The sequence below is a fragment of the Hylobates moloch genome, unplaced genomic scaffold (genome assembly GCF_009828535.3).
Source record: "Hylobates moloch isolate HMO894 unplaced genomic scaffold, HMol_V3 SCAFFOLD_7, whole genome shotgun sequence".
In the NCBI taxonomy this organism is placed as follows: domain Eukaryota; kingdom Metazoa; phylum Chordata; class Mammalia; order Primates; family Hylobatidae; genus Hylobates; species Hylobates moloch.
In genome coordinates, this window is record NW_026652282.1 from 104,465,008 (window position 1) to 104,489,296 (window position 24,289).

At 38.2% G+C, this 24,289-nt stretch overlaps 1 protein-coding gene across 8 annotated transcripts in view; it reads left to right on the top strand.

Moving 5' to 3' along the window:
* The window catches only part of GRIA3 (glutamate ionotropic receptor AMPA type subunit 3), a 319,120-nt gene that overhangs the window by 206,794 nt on the left and 88,037 nt on the right, over positions 1–24,289 (top strand). For all 8 annotated transcript variants that reach the window (XR_009214295.1, XM_032757560.2, XM_032757559.2 and 5 more), the window contains 4 exons: positions 14,466–14,627; positions 18,634–18,801; positions 22,985–23,089; positions 23,403–23,510. Coding sequence is in view for 7 of the 8 variants with exons in the window: in XM_032757560.2 (XP_032613451.1) it covers positions 14,466–14,627; positions 18,634–18,801; positions 22,985–23,089; positions 23,403–23,510 (543 nt within the window). In the remaining variant the exon portion in view is untranslated. The remainder of the gene's footprint in view (positions 1–14,465; positions 14,628–18,633; positions 18,802–22,984; positions 23,090–23,402; positions 23,511–24,289) is intronic.

Genomic DNA, 24,289 nt, shown 5'->3' on the forward strand with positions numbered 1-24,289 from the left:
TGTCTGTTCATGTCCTTTGCCCACTTTTTGATTGGGTTGTTTGTTTTTTTCTTGTAAATATGTTTGAGTTCATTGCAGATTCTGGATATTAGCCCTTTGTCAGATGAGTAGGTTGCAAAAATTTTCTCCCATTCTGTAGGTTGCCTGTTCACTCTGATGGTAGTTTCTTTTGCTGTGCAGAAGCTCTTTAGTTTAATTAGATCCCATTTGTCAATTTTGGCTTTTGTTGCCATTGCTTTTGGTGTTTTAGTCATGAAGTCCTTGCCCATGCCTATGTCCTGAATGGTATTGCCTAGGTTTTCTTCTAGGGTTTTTATGGTTTTAGGTCTAACATTTAAGTCTTTAATCCATCTTGAATTAATTTTTGTATAAGGTGTAAGGAAGGGATCCAGTTTCAGCTTTCTACATATGGCTAGCCAGTCTTCTCAGCACCATTTATTAAATAGGGAATCCTTTCCCCATTTCTTGTTTTTGTCAGGTTTGTCAAAGATCAGGTGGTTGTAGATATGTGGCATTATTTCTGAGGGGTAGCAACTTGTTTTAGAAGAAAAAAATTCCATGTTTTTAAAAAGTGAAATAGATGTAAGAGGTTGAGAGAGGCCAGCAAAATCTTCCTCCTTGGCCATCTCTTCTCTCCTAACTTCCATCCATCTATCTATATATTTGATGCTCATCTCTTTTATGTTAGTGTCTTTAAGGAGGTTTTAAGAAACTCAGCTTCAGTTTTATCACCTTGAAAACTGTGATCCAACAGCCTAAGGAGAAAATCTAACAAGAGGTTATGGGGTCAGTAAAATGCCTTAAAACAATGAGATACTGTACTAGGAGAATGAAGACAAGAAGCCAGCCAGCTCCTCTACCTTAGCCCACACATCTCTCCTAACCTCCATCTTCCTACCACTGACCCTTACCCTTTTATTTACTCCATTTTTCTTTCTGGATATTATATCATCACCTGTGCTGTGTGAGTATCTTTACATAGGTTTTGGGGGATCATTGGCCTGCCTTAGGGTTATAAGTGTCATAACCATAAAAATCCATCAAAGATGGATTTATGGAAAGGAGTAATGTCTTAAAATGTTAGGATAAGAAGTGAAAGAGACCTAGAAGCCAAACAAATCCTGCCCTTGTACAGTACCTCTCTCTTAATTTCCATCATCCCTCTCTACCTTTTCTCCTTTCCTCTCCTACTGTTGAATATCAGCTCTGCTGTGTTAGTGTCTCTGAAGAGGCTGTGGAGAGAATCAGGCTTTAATTTTTGCAATATCATGGACTGTCAGTGGTCACTTAAACAGTGGAATTTAGCAATAGTTGATACAAAAAGAAAAGTCTTTATAATAAAAAAGGTATCAGAAAAAGAAAGATGACAAAGAGCCAACAAACTCCTGTCTTTGGCTTGACAATTTTCCTTATATCCACCTGTCTATTACTCATTTCCCTTCTCTTTTCCTCTTCTACTTCTTTGATATTTATTAATCAGTTCTGCTGCATTAGTGTTTCTTCAGAAGGTTTAGGGAAAAATCCAGCCTTGATCATCTCAACCTTGAGGACTCTTGGTTGCTCTATCTAAATGCTGGGAACCAGAGTGACAAACAAGTCATAGAATCTGAAGAAAGATAACAAGCAAAATATACACAAATGGGACAGAGGGAGAAGTAGGACCAGGATCCAGTTAACTCTTGCCCTTTAGTAACAAGAGCTTTCCTTTCATCTCCCTAAACACCTGTTATCTTCTTTCTTTTTTTACCTCACTTCTGCTCTCTTCACCTTGCCAAAGGGGCTGTTAGTGCTTTCTGTCCATATGGCCTGGTAAGCTGTAATGGCCCTCAGTAGGAGCTAGTGGTGTGGAGGTCTTGCCAGCTAAAAAAAAACAGGTTGTGATGACCTCCCCCTGGTTTAATCTGTGCTGCTGTGGACACATTTTATCCCACGAGTACAGCCAGGCTAATGCCAATTTGCAGTGTGCCAGAACTCATTCCCGGGATGTCTGTCATAAAACATTAGTTGACTGAGAGACTTCTAGTTCCTCAGTGATATGGTCGAGGTTGGGTATAGAGATGAGTGCACTGTATTCCTATAAAGGTGTTTCCAAATCACAGTGTGTTTACTGGAGATCAAGACACCCAAGTGGGAATTTGTGGGGTGTATGCGGCAGGATGAAGCTTCCTGGGAGCAAAGGGTGGTAATTTTTGAGGTATATTTGAGGTGGACATCTCCTTTTAGTTTCTCTGCCAGAAAAAGGGTAATTAGGGCAAATCTCCAAGAAAAGAGTGGTACAGTAGACAATAACTGGACTGAATTGCTGGCTCTTAGGCCTTAAGGCAGAGAAAGTGAGATTTGGGGGACCCTTTCTCCCTCTCTTTTGCTAATTCTACATTGCCATTTTAACATGCTATGAATATTAGGTAAACAGGAGTATGAAGCTTATCAAAGTGAGAGATACTGCTTTCTAGTGCATGCCGTGCCTATTGACCCTGAGGACTGTAATGGTGGCAGAAGCATACACAACCCCTTTCTCTCAAGGAAGATGGCTCTACTTTTCCAGCCCAGGCTTTTAAGATACAGGCCAAGCACAAGAGATCCCATCCTTCCCCACAGCAGCAGGTCAATGGGCAGTTGGTCAATTTTCTTATGTAATATTTGCTAACTGCCAAATGTGGTTAGGCATGGTAAATGAATTAAAGCTATTCATTAAAGATTTTAAATGACACATATTTGTACATATCTGTGGGGTACATGTGATATATTGTCACATGCATAGAATTGTAATGATCAAATCAGTGAATTTAGGATATCCAACACCTTGAGTATTTATCATTTCTATGTGTTCGGAACATTTCAAGACCCCTCTTCTGGCTACTATGAAATATACAATACATTGTTGTTAACTATAATTACCCTACTCTGCTATTGAACAAGAGAACTTTTCCCTTCTATCTAACTGTATCTTTGTACGCATTAACCAGCCTCTCTTCATCCTGCCCCCACTCTCACCCTTCCCAGCCTCTAGTAACTGTCATTCTACTCTCTACTTCCATGAGATCAAAATTTTTAGCTCCCAGATATGAGTGAAAATATACAATATTTGTCTTTCTGAGCATGGCTTATTTCACTTAACATAATGACCTCCAGTTCCATCCATGTTGCTGCAAATGACATGATTTCATTCTTGTTTATGGCCAAATAGTTGTCCATTGTGTGTATATACCACATTTTTTTGAAGGCCATTAAACTTTTTAAGTTTTTTTTAATCTTTTTTTCAACTTTTATTTTTGGTTCAAGGGTACATGTGTAGGTTTGTTATATAGGTAAACTTGTATCACAGAAGTTTGTTTTGTAAATTATTTTGTCACCCAGGTACTAAGCCCAGGACCCAATAGTTATTTTTTCTGATCCTCTCCCTCCTCTTAGCCTCCACCTTCCAATAGGCCCCAGTGTCTGTAGTTCTACTCTATGTGTCCTTGTGTTCTCATCATTTCTCTCCCACTTATAAGTGAAAACTTGCAGTATTTGGTTTTCTGTTCCTGTGTTAGTTTGCTAAGGATAACGGCCTCCAGCTCCATCCATATTCCTGCAAAAGACATAATCTTCATGTTATCACTGCATAGTATTCCATGGTGTATATGTAGCACATTTTCTTTATCCAGTCTATCACTGATGGGCCTTTAGGTTGATTCCATGTCTTTGCTATTGTGTAGTACTGCAATGAACATTCACGTGCATATGTGTTTATAATGGAACGATTTATATTCCTTTGGATATATACCCAGTAATTGGATTGCTGGGTCTAATGGTAGTTCTGTTTTTAAGTCTTTGAGAAATTTCCATACTGCTTTCCACAATGGTTGAACTAATTTACACTCCCACCAACAATGTATAAAGTGTTCCCTTTTCGGCCAGGCATGGTGGCTCACGCCTGTATTCCCAGCACTTTGGGAGACCAAGGCGGGTGGATCATCTGAGGTCGGGAGTTCGAGACCAGCCTGGCCAACATGGTGAAACCCCATCTCTACTAAAAATACAAAAATTAGCCAGGCATGGTGACACAAGCCTGTAATCCCAGCTACTTGGGCGGCTAAGGCAGGGGAATCACTTGAACCTGGGCAGCAGAGGTTGCAGTTAGCCGAGATCATGCCATTGCACTCCAGCCTGGGCAACAGAGTGAGACTCTGAAAAAAAAAGTGTTCTCTTTTCTCTGCAATCTTGTCAGCATCTGTTATTTTTTGACTTTTTAATAGCCATTCTGACTGGTGTGAGATGGTATCTCACTGTGGTTTTGATTTGCATTTCTCTAATGATCAGCGATATTGAGCTTTTTTTCATGTGCTTGTTGGCCACACGCTTGTTTTCTTTTGAAAGGTGCCTGTTCGTGTCCTTTGTCAATTTTTCAATGGGGTTGTTTGAGTTTTTTGTGTAAATTTGTTTTAATTGCATATAGATGTTGGATATTAGACCTTTGTCAGATGTATAGTTTGCAAATGGTTTCTCCCATTCTGTAGATTGTCTGTTTACTCTGTTGATAGTTTCCTTTGCTGTGCAGAAGCTCTTTAGTTTAATTAGGTTCTATTCGTCAATTTTTGCTTTCGTTGGGATTGCTTTTGGCATCTTCCTCATGAAATCTTTGCCTGTTCCTATGTCCTAAATGGTATTACCTAGGTTGTCTTCCAGGGTTTTTATAGTTTTGGGTTTTACATTTAAGTCCTTAATCCATCTGGAGTTGGTTTTTGTATATGGTGAAAGGAAGGGGTCCCATTTCAATCTTCTGCACATGGCTAGCCACTTCTCCTAGCACCACTTATTGAATAGGGTATCCTTTCACCATTGCTTGTTTTTGTCAGCTTGGTTGTAGGTGTGCAACCTTATTTCTGGGTTACCTATTCTGTTCCATTAGTCTATGTACTAATATCATGCCGTTTTGGTTATGGTATCCGTGTAGTATAGTTTGAAGTTGAGTAGTGTGATACCTCCAGCTTTGTTCTTTTTGCTTAGGATTGCCTTGGCTATTTGGGCTCCTTTTTGGTTCCATAGGAATTTTAAAATAATTTTTATCTAGTTCTGTGAAGAATGTCATTTGTAGTTTGATGGGAATAGCATTGAATCTATAAATTGCTTTGGGCATTATGGCCATTTTAATGATATAGATTCTTCCTAACCATGAGCATGGGATGTTTTTCCACTTGTTTGTGTCATCTCTGATTTCTTTGAGCAGTGTTTTGTAATTCTCATTGTACAGATCTTTCACCTTCTTAGATGGCTGTATTCCTAGGTATTTTATTCTTTCTCTGCCAATTGTCAATGGGATTGCATTCCTGATTTGGTTCTTGGCTTGGCTGTTGTTGGTTATGTATTTTCTTTATCCACTTGTTCATTGATGAACACACTCAGGTTTATTCCATATCTTTGTTATTGTTAATAGTGCTGCAATATACAAAGGAGTGCAGGTATTCCTTAGATATACCGATTTCTTTTCCTGTGGATAAATACTCGGTAGTGGGATTGCTGGATCATATGGTAGCTCTATTTTTAGTTTTTTGATAAATCTTCACACTGTTTTCCATAGTGGCTATACTAATTTACATTCCCAACAGTGTACATGAGTTCCCTTTTCTCCTCATCCTTGCCAGCATTTGGTTGTTGTTGTTTTTGTTTGTTTGTTTTTGTCTTTTTAATAGTAGCCATTCTAATCAAGGTAAGATTTTTTGTGGTTTTAATTTGTATTTCCCATTTGATTAGTGGTGTTGAGCATTTTTTCATACACTTGTTGGCAATCTGTATGTCTTATTTTAAGAAATTTCTATTCATGTTCTTTGCCCACTTTTTAATGGGATTATTTGTTTTTCTTTTTGTTTTTTATTGAGTTGTTTGAGTTCCTTGTATATTCTGGATATTAGTCCCTTGTTGGATGAATAGTTTACAAATATTTTCTCCCATTCAACAGGTTGTCTCTTCACTCTGTTGATTGTTTCCTTTATTGTGCAGAAGCTTTTTGGTTTAATATAGTCTCACTTGTCTATTTTTGTTTTTGTTGCCTGTGCTTTTGAGGTCTTAGCCATAAAATCTTTGCCTACACTAAAGTCCTGAAGTGCTTCCCCTATGTTTTCTTCTAGTAGGTTTATAGTTTCGAGTCTTATGTTTAGGTCTTTAATCCATCTGGAGTTCATTTTCGTATATGATGAAAAATAGGAGTCCAGTTTCATCCTTCCGAATATGAGTATCTAATTTTCCCAGCACCATTTATTGAAGAGGGTGCCCTTTCCCCAGTGTATGTCCTTAGAAATTTTTTTGAAAATAAATTGGCTGTAAATATGTGGATTTATTTCTGGGTTCACTATTCTGTCCCATTCATCTATGTGTCTGCCTTTATATGAATACTGTGTCATTTTGATTACTATAGCCTGGTGACACATCTTGAAGCCAGGTAGTATGATGCCTCCAGCTTTGTTCTTTTTGCTCAGGGTTGCTTTGGTTACTTGGACTCTTTTTTCATTCCATGTGAATTTTAGGATTTTTTTTTTTCTATTTCTGTGAAATATGGCATTGGTATTTTGACAGGAATTGCATGAAATCTGTAGATTGTTTTGAGTAGTATGGTCATTTTAACAATATTAATTCTTTCAATCCATGAGTGTGGGGTGTCTTTCCATTTGTGTCCTCTTCAATACCTTTCATCAGAGATTTCCTTGTAAAGGTCTTTCACCTCCTTGGTTAAGTTTATTCCTAGATATTTCAGTAGCTACTGTAAATGGGATTGCCTTCTTGATTTCTCTCTCAGCTAGATCAATATTGGTGCATAAAAACACTACTGATTTCTGTATGTTGATTTTATATCCTGCAATTTTACTGAATTTAATGATCAGATCTAAGAATTGCTTGGTGGAGTCTTTAGGTTTGTCTTGATATAAGCTCATGACATATGCAAAGAAGGACAATTTGACTTCCCCCTTTCCAATTTGGACCTTTCTTTTTCCTACCTGGTTGCTCTGGGTACGACTTCCAGTAATACATTGAATAGGAGTGATGAAAGTGTGCATCCTTGTCTTGTTCCATTTCTCAGAGGAAAGGTTTTCAGCATTTTCCCATTCAGTCTGATTTCAGCTGTGGGTTTGTCATACATAGCCTTCATTATGTCGAGGTACAATCCTTCTATGCCTAGTTTGTTGAGAGTTTTTATTATGAAGGGATGTTGACTTTTACCCAATGATTTTTCTGCGTCTATTGAGATGATCATACAGATTTGGTGTTCATTCTGTTGATGCAATATATTATTTGCATATGTTGAACCATTCTTGCATCACTGGGATAAATCCCACTTGATCATGGTGTATCTTTTGGACAGATTGTAGGATTCAGATTGCTAGTATTTTGTTGAGGACTTTTGCATCTATGTTCATCATGGATATTTGCCTGTAGTTTTTTTTTGTTGTTGCATCCTTGTCTGGTTTTGGTGTCAGAGTAATGCTGGCATCATAGAATGAGTTAGGGAGAATTCCCTCCCCTTAATATTTTTGGAATAGTTTGAGGAGAATTGGTATTAGTTCTTCTTTGTGAGTTTGGTAGAATTCAGCAGTGAAGCATTCAGTCCTAGACTTTTATTTGTTGAGATACTTTTTATTACTGATTCAATCTCATTACTCATTATTGGTCTGTTTAGGTTTTCAATTTCTTCCTGATTAAATTTTGATAGGTTGCATGCCTTCAGGAATTTATCCATTTTCTCAAGGTTTTCCAGTTTGTTATCATCCAGTTGTTCAAAACAGTCTCTGATGATCTTTCATTTTTTTCTTTTTTGAGACAGGGCCTCACTCTGTCACCCAGGCTGGAGTGCAGTGGTTCAATCTTGGCTCACTGCAACCTGTTTCCTGGGTTCAAGCAATTCTCCTGCCTCAGCCTCCCGAGTAGATGGGATTACAGGTGTGTGCCACCACACCCAGCTAATTTTTGTATTTTCAGTAGAGACAAGAGTTTCACCATGTTGCCCTGGCTGGTCTTGAACTCCTGACCTCAAATGGTCCACTCGCCTAGGCCTCCCAAAGTGTGGGATTACAGGAATGAGCCACCATGCCAGGCTGATTTTTCATATATCTATGGTATCAACTGTAATGTCTCCTTTCTTATTTCTGATTTTATTTATTTAGATTTTCTCTCTTTTTTGGTTCATCTAGCTAGTGGTTTATTGATTTTGTTTATCTTTTGAAAAAATTTATTTTGTTGTTCTTTTGTGTTTTTCTTTAGTCTGTTTCATTTAGTTCTGCTCTGATCTTCATTATTGCTTTCCTTCTACTAATTTGGGCTTTGGTTTGTTCTTGCTTTTCTAGTTTGTTGAGGTGCATCATTAGATTGTTTATTTGACATCCTCCTACTTTTTTGATGTTGGCAGTTATTTCTATAAACTTCCCTCTTAACATTGCTTTTTCTGTATCCCATAGATTTTGGTATGTTGTGTTTCAATTTCATTTGTGTCAAGAATTTTTTAAATTTCCTCCTTAATTTCTTCTTTGACCCAATGGTCATTTGGGAGCATGTTGTTTAATTTCCAGGTATTTGTTTAGTTTCCAAAGTTCCTCTTGTTACTGATTTCTAGTTAAACTCCTTTGTGGCCTGAGAAGATATTTGATATGATTTTGATTTTCTAAATTTTTTTGAGATTTGTTTTGTATCCTAATGTATAATCTATCCTGGAGAATGTTCCATGTGCTGATGAGAAGAATGTGTATTCTATAGCTGTTGTATGAAATGTTCTATAAATCTCTGTTATGTATATTTGATCTCAAGTGAAGTTTAAATTCAGTGTTTCTTTGTTAATCTTCCCTCTAGATGATCTGTCTAATACTGAGAGTAGGGTGTTGAAGCTCTCACCTATTTTTGTACTGGAGTCTAGCTCTCTGTTTACTTGTAATAATATTTGTCTTGGTGCTTTGGTGTCAGAGGCATATATGTTTAGAATTGTTATATATTATTATTAGATTAATCCCTTTATCATCATGTAATGACCTTCTTTATCTCTTTTCACTGTTTTTGACTTAAGTCTGTTTTTTTCTGACATAAGTATAGCTACTCCTGCTTGCTTTAAATTTCTGTTTGCACAGAATGTCTTTTTCCATCCCTTTACTTTGACCCTATACGTACATTTACATGTGAGGTGAGTTTCTTGTAGGCAGCATATAGCTGGGTCATTTTTTAAATCCATTCAGCCAGTCTATATCTTTCTTTTTTTTTTTTTTTTTTGAAACAGAGTCTCACTCTGTTGCCCAGGCTGGAGTGCAGTGGCACGAACTCGGCTCACTGCAAGCTCCACCTCCTGGGTTCGTCATTCTCCTGGCTCAGCCTCCCAAGTAGGTGGGACTCCAGGCACCCGCCACCATGTCTGGCGAATTTTTTTGTATTTTTAGTAGAGACGGGGTTTCACCATGTTAGCCAGGATGGTCTCGATCTCCTGACCTCATGATCCTCCTGCCGCAGCCTCCGAAAGTGCTGAGATTACAGGCGTGAGCCATCGCACCCGGCCCAGTCTATATCTTTTAAGTAGAAAGTTTAATCTATTTATATTCAAAGTTATTATTAATATTTGAAGGCTCATTTCTGTCATTTTATTAATTGATTTCTGGTTATTTTGCATATACTTTGCTTCTTTCTTCCTCTCTTACTGTTTATCATTGTGGTTTGATGGTTTTCTATAGTGGAAACATTTGAGTCCCTTCTCTTCCTCATTTGTGTGTTGGCTCTACCAGTGGGTTTTATACTTTCATGTATTTTCATTATGGTATATACTCTCCTTTTTCTTCCAGGTGTAAGACTCCCTTAGGCATTTTTTATATGGCTAGTCTAGTAGTTATGAATTATTTCAGCTTTTGCTTGTCTGGGAAAGACTTATTTCTCCTTCATTTATGAAGGGCAACTTTCTTCAGTATAGTATCCTTGGTTGCCAGGTGTTTTTTTTGTTTTGTTTTGTTTTTCAGAACTTTGAATTTAGCAGCCCATTCTCTCCTGGCCTATAACATTTCTGCTGAGAAATTCACTGTCAGTCTAATGGGAACTCCCATCAGACTAAGTGACTAGATGCTTTTCTCTTGCTATTTTTAGAATTATCTTTGACTTTCAACAGTTTGACTACAATGTGCCATGGAGAAGACCTTTATAAAGGTTTAGGGATCTCTGAGCTTCCTGTATTTGTATGTCTAAATCTTTTGCTACATCTGGAAAGTTTTCAGCTATTATTTTGTTAAATAGGTTTTTTATCACTTTCATTTTCTCTTCACCTTCTGGGACACTAAAAATTCACATTATTGGATCACTTTACAGTGTCCTATATGTCATAGGCTTTGTTTATTCTTTTTTAGTATTTTTTCATTTTTGTCTGACTGGGTTATTTCAATGACTTGTCTTCAACTTCTAAAATTATTTCTTCTGCTTGATCTAGTCTAGTGTTGAATCTCTCAAATGTATTTTATATTTCATTCAATGAATTATTCAGCTTTAGAATTTCTGTATGTTTTTCTTTTTATTTTAGCTATCTCTTTGGTAAATTTCTCACTCATATCCTGCATTGTTTTTCTGATTTATTTGTATTGTTGTTCTGATTTCTGTGTTCTCTTGTATCTCACTAAACTTCTTTAGTATCATTATTGTGAATTTTTCTGGGATTTCATAAATTTCTTTTTGATTGGGATCTATTGCTGGAGAAGTATTGTGTTCCTTCAGAGGCATTGTATTTTTTTTTTTTACTTTTTCATATTTTTTGTGTCCTTGCATTGATATCTGCACATTTGGTGTAACAGTTACTTCTTCTAATATTTTAAATTTGCTTTTGTAGGGGAGGACTTTTTCCTGAAGATCTATCTATGGTGTTGGTTGGGTAGGACACTTTGGCTTTGATTCTCGGTATGTGCAATAATATAGTCCCCATGATGATTTATCTGGCTGTAAACAGCATCAGTAGTATTTGTGATTTCCTTGGTGGTGTAGGGTGCAGTTGTTGGTGGAGGCTGTGGTAAAGTTTTGCTGGGGATGGGGACATCAGATGGGCCAGTTCTTGGGCACCAGTGGTAGTAGCAACAGGTCAAACATACCTGTCCATGGGCCTCAGGGAAGTGCGCATGGGCACCAGTGTTAGTGGGTCTAGTCAGGCTGATTCTTGGGCCTCCAGGCAGCTTGCTCAGATGCCAGCAGTGGCAGTGGTGGGCCGGATGGGTGGGTGGGTCCTTGGAGCCCTAGGAATTGGGCATGGCATGGGCAATGGTTGTAGCAGAGGCAACACAATCCTCTGACTCCCAAGTTGTTTGTCCTGGTGATGATGGTGGCTGCAATAGGCTAGGCCAGCCATTCTTGAGGCCTGTAGGTAGCACATGCAGGTGAGTCCCAGCCATGGTGGTAGTGACAAGCTAAGTCAGCCTGTCCTCAGGTTCCCAGGAGGAGTGCTAAGTTCCAGTGGTGGTGAATGGGGCAGGGCAATCTCCAGGCCCCTGGACAGTTTACTCAGGCACTGGGAATTGAGGGGAGTAGAGCCAGGCCATCTGGTGGTGCATGTGGGTGCTGGCTGTGGTAGGCAGGGGTGAGATGATCCCTAGATCCCCAGTAGAATGCTCAGGTTGGGGCTGAAGTGGCTGTGCTGCAGCCCTACTGCTGGAGAAGGCATGGTGGCTTTCAGTGGCAGCAGCCATAAACAGGTAGCTTGGGAGCATGTGCTTTGGCCCTGATATAAGCAGGGAAGCCTTTCCTCAGGGCTCTTTTAAATATGTAGCAGCACTGCTACTGGGAGTGACAGGGTCACTGCCAATGACTCGCGTTTCGCCCTGGCAGCAGCAGCCAACAACAAGGCCAGCCCTGCATTCAAGGTATTCAACCCCATTGATGGGGTTCCAAGGATGTGGAAATGCAGGGGCTGTTGGGCCCCTGGTCAGGATGTAGTCTGGTGGGGGCTGGGCTCTCAAAATGGCACCCTGCTGTGGCTGCTTAGGACTCTGGGGTAGGTAAGACCCACTCAGGCTCCCTCTCTAGAGAAATGCCATTATACAATCTCTAGGCAACTCCAAAGCCCATGTGGGTTGAGGGCTCTCCCAGGGCTAGGATTGCAGGAGTCCACATTGGGAATATGGACTGCTAGGGTTCTCTCACTTATCCTTTATCCACGCTGAGGCACCTCTCCAGGCTTCCAGATGATCCCAGCCAAGCAGGCTGCCTTACTCCTTTCTCATTCCTTGAGTCAGATGTTTCCTGTCACTTCTCTATTGAATTCCAGCATTCTCTCTTAGGAAATATATTCAAAGTGTGATTATCTACTCACTATTTTATTTCTTCTTTGTACAGGAGGTGAGTTCTGGATGCCTCTATTCAGCCATCTTGAAGCCCCTTTCATTGGAGTTTTATCCTCAGCATTTTATTTGAATATAAGTTTAAGAAGTGAGAATGGAGAGTTGGGTAACAGTTAGGCTTAAACCTCAATGGTAGCCTCTGCTAGACTTTCAACACAAGTGAGGCTCTCTGCTGAATTTATTACAGGGGGAATAAAATGGGAAAAAACACTGAGTCTTATTTTCTCTCATGAAGAAAGCCTTTGGGAGAAAACTCATCATGATGAATTAATGTTAATTTTTAAAACGCTTTGTGGTTATCAGAATGAAGGAGTGGTTCTCAGTGATGTAAACTATTTGACTCTTTGTCCAGTCTCATTGACTCATACCCCACTTATGAAAAGAAGAGGAAGGGGCTGTAAGTAATAACTGAAAAAGCTGTTTCACTAAAATGTTTTCTAAGACTGTCTTGTTATCCATGGTAAAGAAATGTAAACTTAAGAGAAGCATGGATGGAGGTGCTGACTCTACAGATATTGTTTATGTTTAGTTTGTGAATAAATTCACCAAGCTATACACGTAAAGATATGTGCACTTCTCTATACAATTATTACACTTCAATAAAACCTTTTTTAGACTGTTAAGAGAGGAAACATTAAAGAATTGATACGGATTCGGGTAATAAAGGTGTATGCATTTATCAAAACTCATCAAGTACATTTCATTGATGTAAATTTTACCTCAAAAAATGAAGAAAGAAAAAGAACTGTAAACAAACATTGAATTTTAGTTAATGACCTGCATGCTGAAATCTTTAAGGGTGAAGTATACTAATGTCTCCAACTTGCTTTGAAATGAATCCCAAAATGAAATGGTTTGATAGATGGGTAGAAAAATACTTGTAGAATCTGAGTGTGACTATGTGGGTATTCACTGTATAAATCTTTCTATTTTTCTGTATGTTTGATCATTTTTATATTAAAATGTTGGAGGGTTCTAAAGAAGGGAGGAAGAATTCTACCCATCTGTTTATGAATAGAAATGATGGCTTCAGCTCATTGAAGACCCTAACACATTAATAGTAATTAGCAGGATATAGTTATCCAGCAAAAGTAGCAGCAATTCCTGGGCTGCAACTTGTCCCAGAAGATAATAATGCCCAATGGAGCTGGCAGAGCTCACATGGAGATACTCCTTTCACAAGGCTTAGGTGGCAGAGGCACCAGATGGTAGCCACAGCAAATTAGAAGAAAGTGGTGGATACTATGTAGTAGTTGTTAAGATTCATTTATTGTCTGGGTGCAGTGGCTCATGCCTGTAATCCCAGCACTTTGGGAGGCCAAGGCAGGCAGATCACTTGAGGTCAGGAGTTCGAGACCAGCCTGGCCAACATGGTGAAACCCCGTCTCTACCAAAAATACAAAACTTGGGCGGGCATGGTGGCATGCGCCTGTAATCCCAGCTACTTGGGAGGCTGAGGCATGAGAATAGCTTGAACCTGGGGGGTGGTGCAGAGGTTGCGGTGAGCCGAGATCACACCACTGCACTCCAGCCTGGGTGACACAGCGAGACTCTGCACTCCAGCCTGGGTAACAGAGCGAGATTCTATCTCAAAGAAAAGATTCATTTATGGATACATGTGAGACATACCCTGGGATTTATACCATCATATACAACCAAGCTGTCAGTTTCACTCACTGGCATTTCTGTAAGTCACAAATTTCTAAAGTACTCATCACTAGAATCTGAAGCAGTCCACCGTGTTTATTATCTTAGGCTGAAGAAAAGTTTGCTATAACACCCATTAGGGTCAAACTTTTTCAACATTTTCCAATTACATAAAGCATTATATTTGTATGCAATGAAGAAAGACTAAAAATACAGGTAAATGAAACACATCAAAATATTTGCTTAAAGTTGGCACCTATGTTTGTCCGTGCGGCAGCCACATTACAGAAAGACACAGGAACTAAAATGGAAGAATGCATATTTTCTCCATTATGCCTGCAGTTTCAGGGACATAGTGCCCTAACTATTAATTTCATATTCAAGGCTGTCTTGATTGCTAATAAATGATCCTAGGGAAGGAGCTTTCACATTATCCGTAGCACTCTAACAGATATGGTGAGTAAGAATATACAACCTCCCACAATCATGATCCTTTCAATGTCTTTCCAGGGTTTTACTGATATTTTACTGGAAAGAGTCATGCATGGGGGAGCCAATATTACAGGTTTCCAGATTGTCAACAATGAAAACCCTATGGTTCAGCAGTTCATACAGCGCTGGGTGAGGCTGGATGAAAGGGAATTCCCTGAAGCCAAGAATGCACCACTAAAGGTAATGTTCCATGGCATGTAAAAAACCTAAGGCCAGCTTTTCAAAGTATCTCAGTATGGTCTTTATATACTAACAGTCATCTTACGATCAAGTGATTTTCCTCAGAAGTGATTCAAAGATGCCACAAAACAACTGCAGGTGATGCTATTGCATTTGAAAACTAAACCCCTGAATAAAGAAGCTGTTGAGAATGAGATCTTTTAAAATCCAGTGCTTGGAAATAAGTTAACTTAATTTTTGATGAATTTTATTTGTAATATGCTCATAACAATTTACAGTATTACAAGAACCTGAGCCAGGCAAAGGGTGGGGGCAGTGGGAATAGGTAAGGAAGATTGATAGTCTGAAACAGAAAATTAGATTTTACATTATTTATGTGATTGCTTTGTTTTAATAAGTTCCATGAATCTCAGTACACCCAAGTGAATTAGGGTCTAATAAAGAGTGTACATTGCCTATATGTATATTGAATGGAAATGTTTTCCTGCCTGCTAAAGTATCTTAGAAAATAATTAAATTACCTAGGTTGCTCATTTTCACAAAATCAAGATAAGAATATTAAAAGCAGAAAGTCATGGTTAAAAATGCACATTTTTCATGTGTTCCCTTATGGCTAGAAATTCTATTATTTAAAAACCAGGAATTAAACAGATAAATTAGGGGAAAGTTCTTCATGCTACACAAAGGACCCTTCAAATATATTTTTTAAGTAAATCATTCCCTCGGTGCATTGATTCAAATATGAAACTGACTTTAAATTCTTCCTGATATAGTGAAAGTATGTACCATAGCTGTGGTACGAAATGGGGGATCAAAATAGAGTCACGACCCTTTCCTAAAAAAGGAAAAGGGGAAAAGATCTTCCTCATTGTTTCAAGATACTCATCCTCACATCCTTCCTCCCTGGCAAGAATAGAATAGGGGATAACAGGCCAGGCATGGTAGCATGCGCCTGTAATCCCAGACACTTGGGTGGTGGAGGCAGGAGAATGGCTTGAACCCATGCAGCAGAGGTTGCAGTGAGCCGAGATCATGCCACTGCACTCCAGCCTGGGCGACAGAAAAAGACTCCATCTCAAAATAATAATAATAATAATAATAATAATAACAATAATAATAACAATAATAGGGGAGAACAGTAGGCAACACAGACCAGAAAAAAGATATAGAGATACATTCTGTACCACCTATGCAGCTCCATCTTAAATGGGTTACGTCAGAACATAATACAAGTGAAACTACTTTATGCAATTGGTGTGTTCTAGAAAAGTTATGGGTTAAACATACTTTTTTCGTTCAGTTAAGCCACTTACTAGTTAAGTGGTACCCTGTGGTTGTAGTGATTATGCCTGCCAGATTTTTCCAAGATAGTCTTGTTTTAAAACATTCTGTTTTAGGGTCCGATCAAGTGTCCTAATTTGCTTCAGTAAATATGGTCACAGTCCCTATGATGAATCCTTTGTAATCAAAAAAATTTTTAATGTACTAAACTGATATTTACTGGAAAATAATCCCAAGTGAATTAGGCTCCAATACAGAGTGTATGTTGCCTACACATATATTGAATGGAAATGTTTTCCTGCTTGCTAAAGTATTGTTGAAAATAATTAGATTACCTAAGTTGCCCATTTTCATAGAAATCAGGATAAAAATATCAAAAGCATAAAGTCATGGTTAAAATGCATATTGCATTACATTTAGGTGAGCTTACTCAAATTTAGATTTTTCATAAAACTGCCTACCCACACTGCTTTATGATCTTTAGATTTACCAGGTAATAGGTAGAAGAGAGAAATTCATTTATTTAATATTTTAGTGGGTTAGTAGTCTGGCACCTACAATGTGCCAGACACTGTGTTAGGCATGAGAAAATGAGTAAGGGTAAGAAGTATGAAAAGGGTACTGAAGGGTAGTTTATGCCTGTGCTGAAGTTGTAGAGCCATACAAAAGAGAAGGAAGCCAATCTCAGCTCTGGACTATTCATTGATAACACTTGGTGTGTATAATGTAAAGTTCTAGAACCCACTGAGAAGAAATGTTCACACTTATAAGTAAAACCCTTTAAATAACTTTAAAAATTGAATATTTAAATAGATGTTACAACTTACAGATTACTTTTGCTTAGTATTCGTCATTATAGAACCTTGCACAATATCGGCACGATTCACAATAGCAAAGACTTGGAACCAACCCAAATGTCCAACAACGATAGACTGGATTAAGAAAATGTGGCACATATACACCAGGGAATACTATGCAGCCATAAAAAAGGATGAGTTCATGTCCTTTGTAGGGACATGGATGAAACTGGAAAACATCATTCTCAGTAAACTATCGCAAGGACAAAAAACCAAACACTGCATGTTCTCACTCATAGGTGGGAATTGAACAATGAGAACACATGGACACAGGAAGGGGAACGTCACACTCCGGGGACTGTTGTGGGGTGGGGGGAGGGGGGAGGGATAGCATTAGGAGATACACCTAACGCTAAATGACAAGTTAATGGGTGCAGCACACCAACATGGCACATGGATACATATGTAACAATCCTGCACATTGTGCACATGTACCCTAAAACTTAAAGTACAATAATTAAAAAAAGAAAAAAAAAGAACCTTGCACAATATCAGTCAAACCAAAAGCCCACTTTAAAAATTGATGTATTATATTTTTGATTAGGAAATAAAATTGTCTACAGATTAAAAATCCTGATAATTTACTCTATAAACATTTTCTTTTAGGGCTTGGGGGGGTATTCTCACACACTGGTAAGTAGAAACTGAATAAAGCAAAAATTAAATCGCTCCTTTGGCATGGTTTGGAAAGGACTACATTAAGATTGCTGACAATTTATGCAGTCAGCTGAAAAGAAAATCACCACCATGTTGGCTTCATGTATTGCAAAGATGTACAGACACAAAGATTTTTCTTCATGAAAGAACATATGTCCCCTGTTACAGTCACACTTGATGATTTGCTTCTGAAAGACAAGTAACATGAGAAAAGTCAGAAAAGCTAATTGATAGTTGTAGAGGCAATAATCTATTCACTCCCAATTGTATTTGGACATACTGTACTAGAGAGAGAGAACTCCCCCAGGACATTTTGCCACATTTTTAAAAAGTCAACAACTTTCTATATTCTACCAGTATTTGTCACCCCTGCAAAACAGAGGCCAGCTTATTTTAACCATAGTTCGTTATGTTAATTCATTTAATGAAAAAGCATCCACCATTTCAAATTGCGGATAATCAAATCCCTTGTATTAAGTGACTGACCTCATCCCTAGTAGAGCATACCAATATATCCAAGGAATAGAAAACATTCTTGCCTGCAAGAGGTGGCATCATGAAGTATTGCCTATGAATTGTCAACATTATCAGATTTAAAACTCAATAATAATTGAAATTTTCTACAATTGAAAAACAGCTTTGGTTTTTGCTACCCCCAGGAAACAAAAACTCATTTATTGCTGGCCAGAAGTCCTAGCTCGCCAGAAACATGGTCCAGACAGAAATGATTAATGTTCTCCTCCAAATTAATTTCAAGCTGTCTAACTTAGCTATTTCCATTTTCCCCTAAGTAAACACCGGATCTCAATTTTCTATTACAAACAGCAGTAACCCAGTCTTGCTTTAGGATATGGTGTTTCCTCTCCAGTCTATACATGCCATCCTTTAACTTCACACATATTTCTTCCTCTATAAAGGACCTAGCCTTTTGGTAGTCACTCACTCAGTATAAAAAAGAAACAGAATTGAGAGCAAGAGAGAGATTTTCTTGAGACATTTGATTGTAATAATCGTTAACACATGCCCACATGAGGTAAGAAGTATCATTGTAGAATGAATCAAATTCAGGCTTGCCCAGAGAGATCTCTTAAATAATTAGGGAGGTGACTGCATAGAACAATAGGTAGAAATGAACGAAAATTATAAGAAACAAGGCAAATTTTGAGGGTATCATTTATCATGATATCTTGCTTTTCATGCATCCATTTCAGTATACATCTGCATTGACACACGACGCAATACTGGTCATAGCAGAAGCTTTCCGCTACCTGAGGAGGCAGCGAGTGGATGTGTCCCGGAGAGGAAGTGCTGGAGACTGCTTAGCAAATCCTGCTGTGCCCTGGAGTCAAGGAATTGATATTGAGAGAGCTCTGAAAATGGTAAAGACCACAATGGGTTACTGGGGTGGAAGAAACTTATAAAGACATAAAAAAGATGAGACCTTAATCTTGAGAGAAGACATACTAAAAGGAATGGGACCAGATTATGTAGAATCTCAGAGTATGCAAAGAGGATAAGTATAGCCATTTCTATAAATCATCCAAATCTAGAAATCTAAAAGTTGGAGGTCGTTTCTTGAAGCTTGAAAAAAAAAAAGAGAGAAATTTAGGGCAAATGAATTTCTGGTTATGCACTATACTGTGGCTAGTAAATGAAACTTAGTACTCTCAAAAGTTACAGATTGAATATATAAATAGCTTCAAAAAATTCAAACCTTTCAAACATATGACATTCTTTAGGGAGATTAGGATATTTTATAAGATGTTCCTAACTTCAAGATAGACATTACAAAGGACAGCATCCTCTGGCTCATCAGACAAATGATTAGCCTAGACAGGCTGTGGAACTTAGCCAGTGTGATAGTATTTCTGTTGTCAAAAAGAACACTCATGCTATTCTACAGGATGAAATGCAGGAACATGATACATTTCTAGGCCTACTTAAGAAGCTTTTGCCTAATGCTGCAAAGAAAAAGCCTAAAGAAAAGTAAAAGGAATCAATGGATAGACAGTCAAATAGGTCACTTGTTTTTAGTATTTGCTGGATAGGAGATCATTTAAGGCTTCAAGCAATGTCCTTTGAACAGATTTCATTATTTGTACCAGAAGTAGCATCACCCATTCATTGCAGTTTTCCCAGCAGGAGCTCTGTCCTGAATATTTTGCTTTATGCCACATGTGCCTGCATGTATTAAAATGAGCTTTCAAGAGTACAAGAATCTCTTATTTCTACTTATTTAGTTATCCTGATGTTTGGGACATCCAAATCAACAAAGAGATGGCAAAGATAAGATAATTCTGTGTGCAACCCAGCAAGGAAGAACTTGTAATGGCCTCATAACATACATCATTTTGTGTAGCTGGCTGTCTTATTGATGCCTTAAATTTGCCAAGTTGGAAGCATTCAATCAAAAGGGGTTAGTAGCCCTTGTGTCTCTCTTCAAGAAAGAGATATGACTCATTCTCCCATCATGCAGATTTTTATGTCATTATGTCAGTTCCTTAACAAATGCCCTAAGTGTAGTTTTATGGAGGTAGCACTGTACAATTTTGAAGAGCAGTTAATTAAATTCAACCTTCATAGCAGTTACAAGATTTGTATTGTCAGGTGAAACATAATGATGAGTGAAATATAAAACTCCCTCAGAGTGAATCAAAAGGCGTTTTCATCAACAAAACCTCAAGGGGCAAGAGCCAGCATCTCTAATTGACTCCCTATTCATGACACAAATAACTACCTTCCCAAATAGAAAACTGGCTATCAGAATGAAGGATAAGATACCAATTGGGCTAAGAAAAAAAATAGATTGATCATACTACTGCACAGAAAAGTTTCTGCATGTCTACCTCACTGATAAAGCTCAAGTTATAAGCCGGGTAACCTTCCTCCCCAGGCCCTAATGACCAGATACTCAACCAAAACAATACATTACCTTTCCATAGGACAATCTCTATTGCTCCAGAGAGGCTGGAAGGCATCTATTTTTTCCAAAAGTAGACAGTGCCTCAGTAAAACTGCTCTACTCAGAGGGACTGTAAGGGAGGCTAGTCTGAAGTACTAAATGTTTTACTACATTAAAAGAAATCCCATTTTATTTGAATTAATTAAAATTGAGACTGCATAATGTAAAGCATCCCTTACTGTGACTAGCACATAGTTGTTTCTCAATAAATTATTCTCTTCCTTCAAAAGAAATCTGGCAAACAAAATCAATGCCTGGCAGAGGCTCCTAAGGGGCCTGTTTTAATGAATAAATAAGCACAACATTCATTCAGTAAATATTTATTGAGCACCCATGACTATGTATCAGGCTCCATATTAGTATGCGAGCATGAAATAAGATGAGGAGTGCTCACATTTAAATTGTTAATATGTAAACAAATGCTTTAAAATATCTTCAAGCCACTTGCAAATTGGGTAATCATTCTCCTCACAATCTGCAAATAATGCAAAGATCAGCCCAGCACAGTCTACTGACATATCTGTCACAGATTCTAAGTCATTGAGACTTGTTCAGTCAACATTTATTAAGGATCTGCTCTATCCCAGGCACAATATTAGTTGCTGAGAACAGAGGTAAAAAAATGTCTCTCATCTCGAGATGCTCCTAATCCAGTAGGAAAGTCAGAAATACATAGATTATAAAAATGTTATGTCTAAGTCTTGCACAGGATGCTATGAATTAAAGAAGGGATCCCAGATGGGATGCTGGGAAACTGTCACTAACATTCAATACTGGACCACATCCTTAAAAATAGATTTCTCTGAGTGGTAGTCCAATTCTACTCTGGTCACCAAACATTCAAATCATGGGTCTGGAATCTGTTGGACTATGCCTTGACTATTCTCCAGTTCATATATCATATTCAAATAGGTTGGGTCTTTAGAAATAGACAACTCTTAATGAGACTTAAAGCCCTAGCTATTTTCACTAATGAAGGCTTTCCTTAATAAGTTCCTATTGCCCTTGTCTCTGCCCTGTCTAACTCTTCTATCAGAATTCAATGCTCAAAATAGAGTATAAAGAGTCCTTCGTGCTCACATTATGTATCAGTCTCATCCCACTGGATAAGTAATTTCTATCTCAACAAAGGTCTTTTCTCTAACTAGAAGTGTGATGCCACCTTCTCTGCAAGCCTAAGCTAACAATAGGGCTTAGGTTTGTTGGATCAGTTGGACAATCATCTTGTTTTCAGTTCATCAGATTGGAGCATTTTCCTTTCAACAGGAATTCCACAGTCTCCTACTGGTGGTGAACAAGCCCCTTTCTCTTTAAAAAATGTTCCCTAATATTTGACAACATTTTTCTTTCTGCAACACAAACCCACTGCCACCTCTGACTTGTTTGACAGCTTGTCATTTTCCATAAGTGATGAAAAACAATTCCATTCTTTCATACTAGGAAAATTAGATATATTCTTTCTCTTTGAAGCAAAGTCTTTGACCTTTACTTGCCAGATGAGTAATGCAAGTGGTTAACAACAATTACTTATATTTGTAGAGGGTATTTCATCCAGTGTCCCTGCACTGTAAAATAGGTAAAGAATCTATCTACCTAGAAGAGATGGCCTCTTGCTAATTCATAATACTGAGCCCAGGCCCAGGAAAAATTGTTCCATACATGAAATCGGCATTTGGCATCCCAAACAAGTGTTCTGGCTTCCAGTACTTCTACATTTCTTGTCTAGTGCTCCATACTCCTGACCCCTTAGGCTTAATAAATTTTATCAGTCTTTGGATTATCCCTCCATGGCTTAGCTCTCTTGTCTGTTACCCGTCTGTAGCTGAGTGTAGGTTAAATAAGAAGGAAAGCTCATCCCTGTCACCGTAGTAGCTGGTAAATGTGTAACCCTCTCAAGAAACAGAACTAAATCCATTTTGGTTAATAATAATTAATATAGCTAGCATGTATTCTGATGCTTAATAGATGCCACATACTGTTCTAAATATTACATATATATGTGTGTGTGTGTGTGTATATATATCTTCTCTAATCTTCCCAATAACTCTGAAAGATAGATACTACTAGGATTTTCAATCTTACAGATTAAGACACTGGGGTAAAAAAGCATTAAGAACATGCCGAAGGTCATTCAGTTAATAATTGAAGCTACAATATGAGTCCAGGTGTAACAGTGCCCATGCTACTGAAACCAGATTATGTTCAGATATGGGAAATATTAAGATAACACACAGCCATGGCCCCCAAGGAACTCACTTTAGAATACATTACCCTAGTTAAGGGGGTAGGCTGCAGAGTATTTTTAGGAAGGGGCTAGTGGAAATTTCAGGTCCTTGAAAAAGTGGCGGTAGAGCCCTCATTATATTACATAAGTAACAGCATCTTACACCTACTCAATGCTTCAAAACTAAAAGGCATGCCAAGAAAATACTGTGGAGGAAATGAAGATCTTGTATAGACTTGATCTGGTGGATAGAGCTCAATGACTTGCAATAATAATTCTTCAAGATTCCAAGATCTGTCAGTAGACCTCATCCCAGAGACTTAGAAGGCAATAATGCCGTGCTATTTTTAAATTTTAAATTTTCTCTTTCTACCAGGTGCAAGTACAAGGAATGACTGGAAATATCCAATTTGACACTTACGGACGTAGGACAAATTATACCATCGATGTGTATGAAATGAAAGTCAGTGGCTCTCGAAAAGTAAGTAACCAAAACAGACATTTAAAGAAAAGGGCTCTTGAAAGAGGACAGCATTTGGATGTAAGAAAATAAGTATTATTATTTTACAAAATATCAGTAAGGATGGGTGGGAGATGGGAACCTCCAGGATGAAGGAATAGCACACCTATGTGTCAGTGTTGGGGGTCCTGATGGGAATTACAAGACACGGGGAGACAGGATGTCAATCCTTATAGAGCTCAAGAAAGTTTTGTTCCACAACAGCACTTGAATTTCATGCAGTACTTTTTTGAGGGAAAAACAGGCATCCAGGTCAAATGTCTTCTCTTTCTAGGCTGGCTACTGGAATGAGTATGAAAGGTTTGTGCCTTTCTCAGATCAGCAAATCAGCAATGACAGTGCATCCTCAGAGAATCGGACCATAGTAGTGACTACCATTCTGGTAAGTGTGAACAGAAGGTAGGTGGGCTTTCTGTCCAGCAAGACATCTGTTTTCTGAAAAGTATTTTTCCACCAGTAGAAAAGACCTCAAGTTCAAACAGTAAAAACTTCCAACAGGGAAGCTCAGGAAACTCTCAAAGTATCTTGCCATGATGATGAACAGAATGTCATTTAACAAAAAGAAAGAAAGAAAAAGAACGAGAATTTAGAACAGTTTTAGATTATCATTTTCCTCTTTCTCCCCACCTCCATGCCCGCCCCCATAGGACTGATGCTTCATCTGGACTTGAAACCTAATTCTTCATTGTGGGGGAAGCAGCATTGTGTGGAGGAGAGAGTACATTAGGATTCTAAAATTAGGTCTACCACTAACCTGTAAAACTGTGCAAGTCACAACTTCTCTGAGCCTCAAGTTGTTGTTTCTTCATTTATGAAAGGGGTATAATAATAATCACCTACCCATGTCATAAGCCCGTTTCAAGGCACAATTCACTACATGAAGAAGTTTTCTACAAAACTCAAAGCACTTAAAATGTGAGATGGTATTCTCATTTAGTTTTAAAACACTTTTCTAAAAGCTGGTTTGTTTTTACTGAATGAAGTACAAACCTGGGTTAAAAACAAATACATCTCTAGGTGTGAAAGTATGACTAACTGAATGGAGACTAGGCTGAAGTTTGCCTTTCATCTAAGCATACATACCAAATACTCCCTTTGTCTTAAGTACTATACTAGGCCCTGGAGATATAAAAATGTAAATGCCACGGACCCTGACCTCAC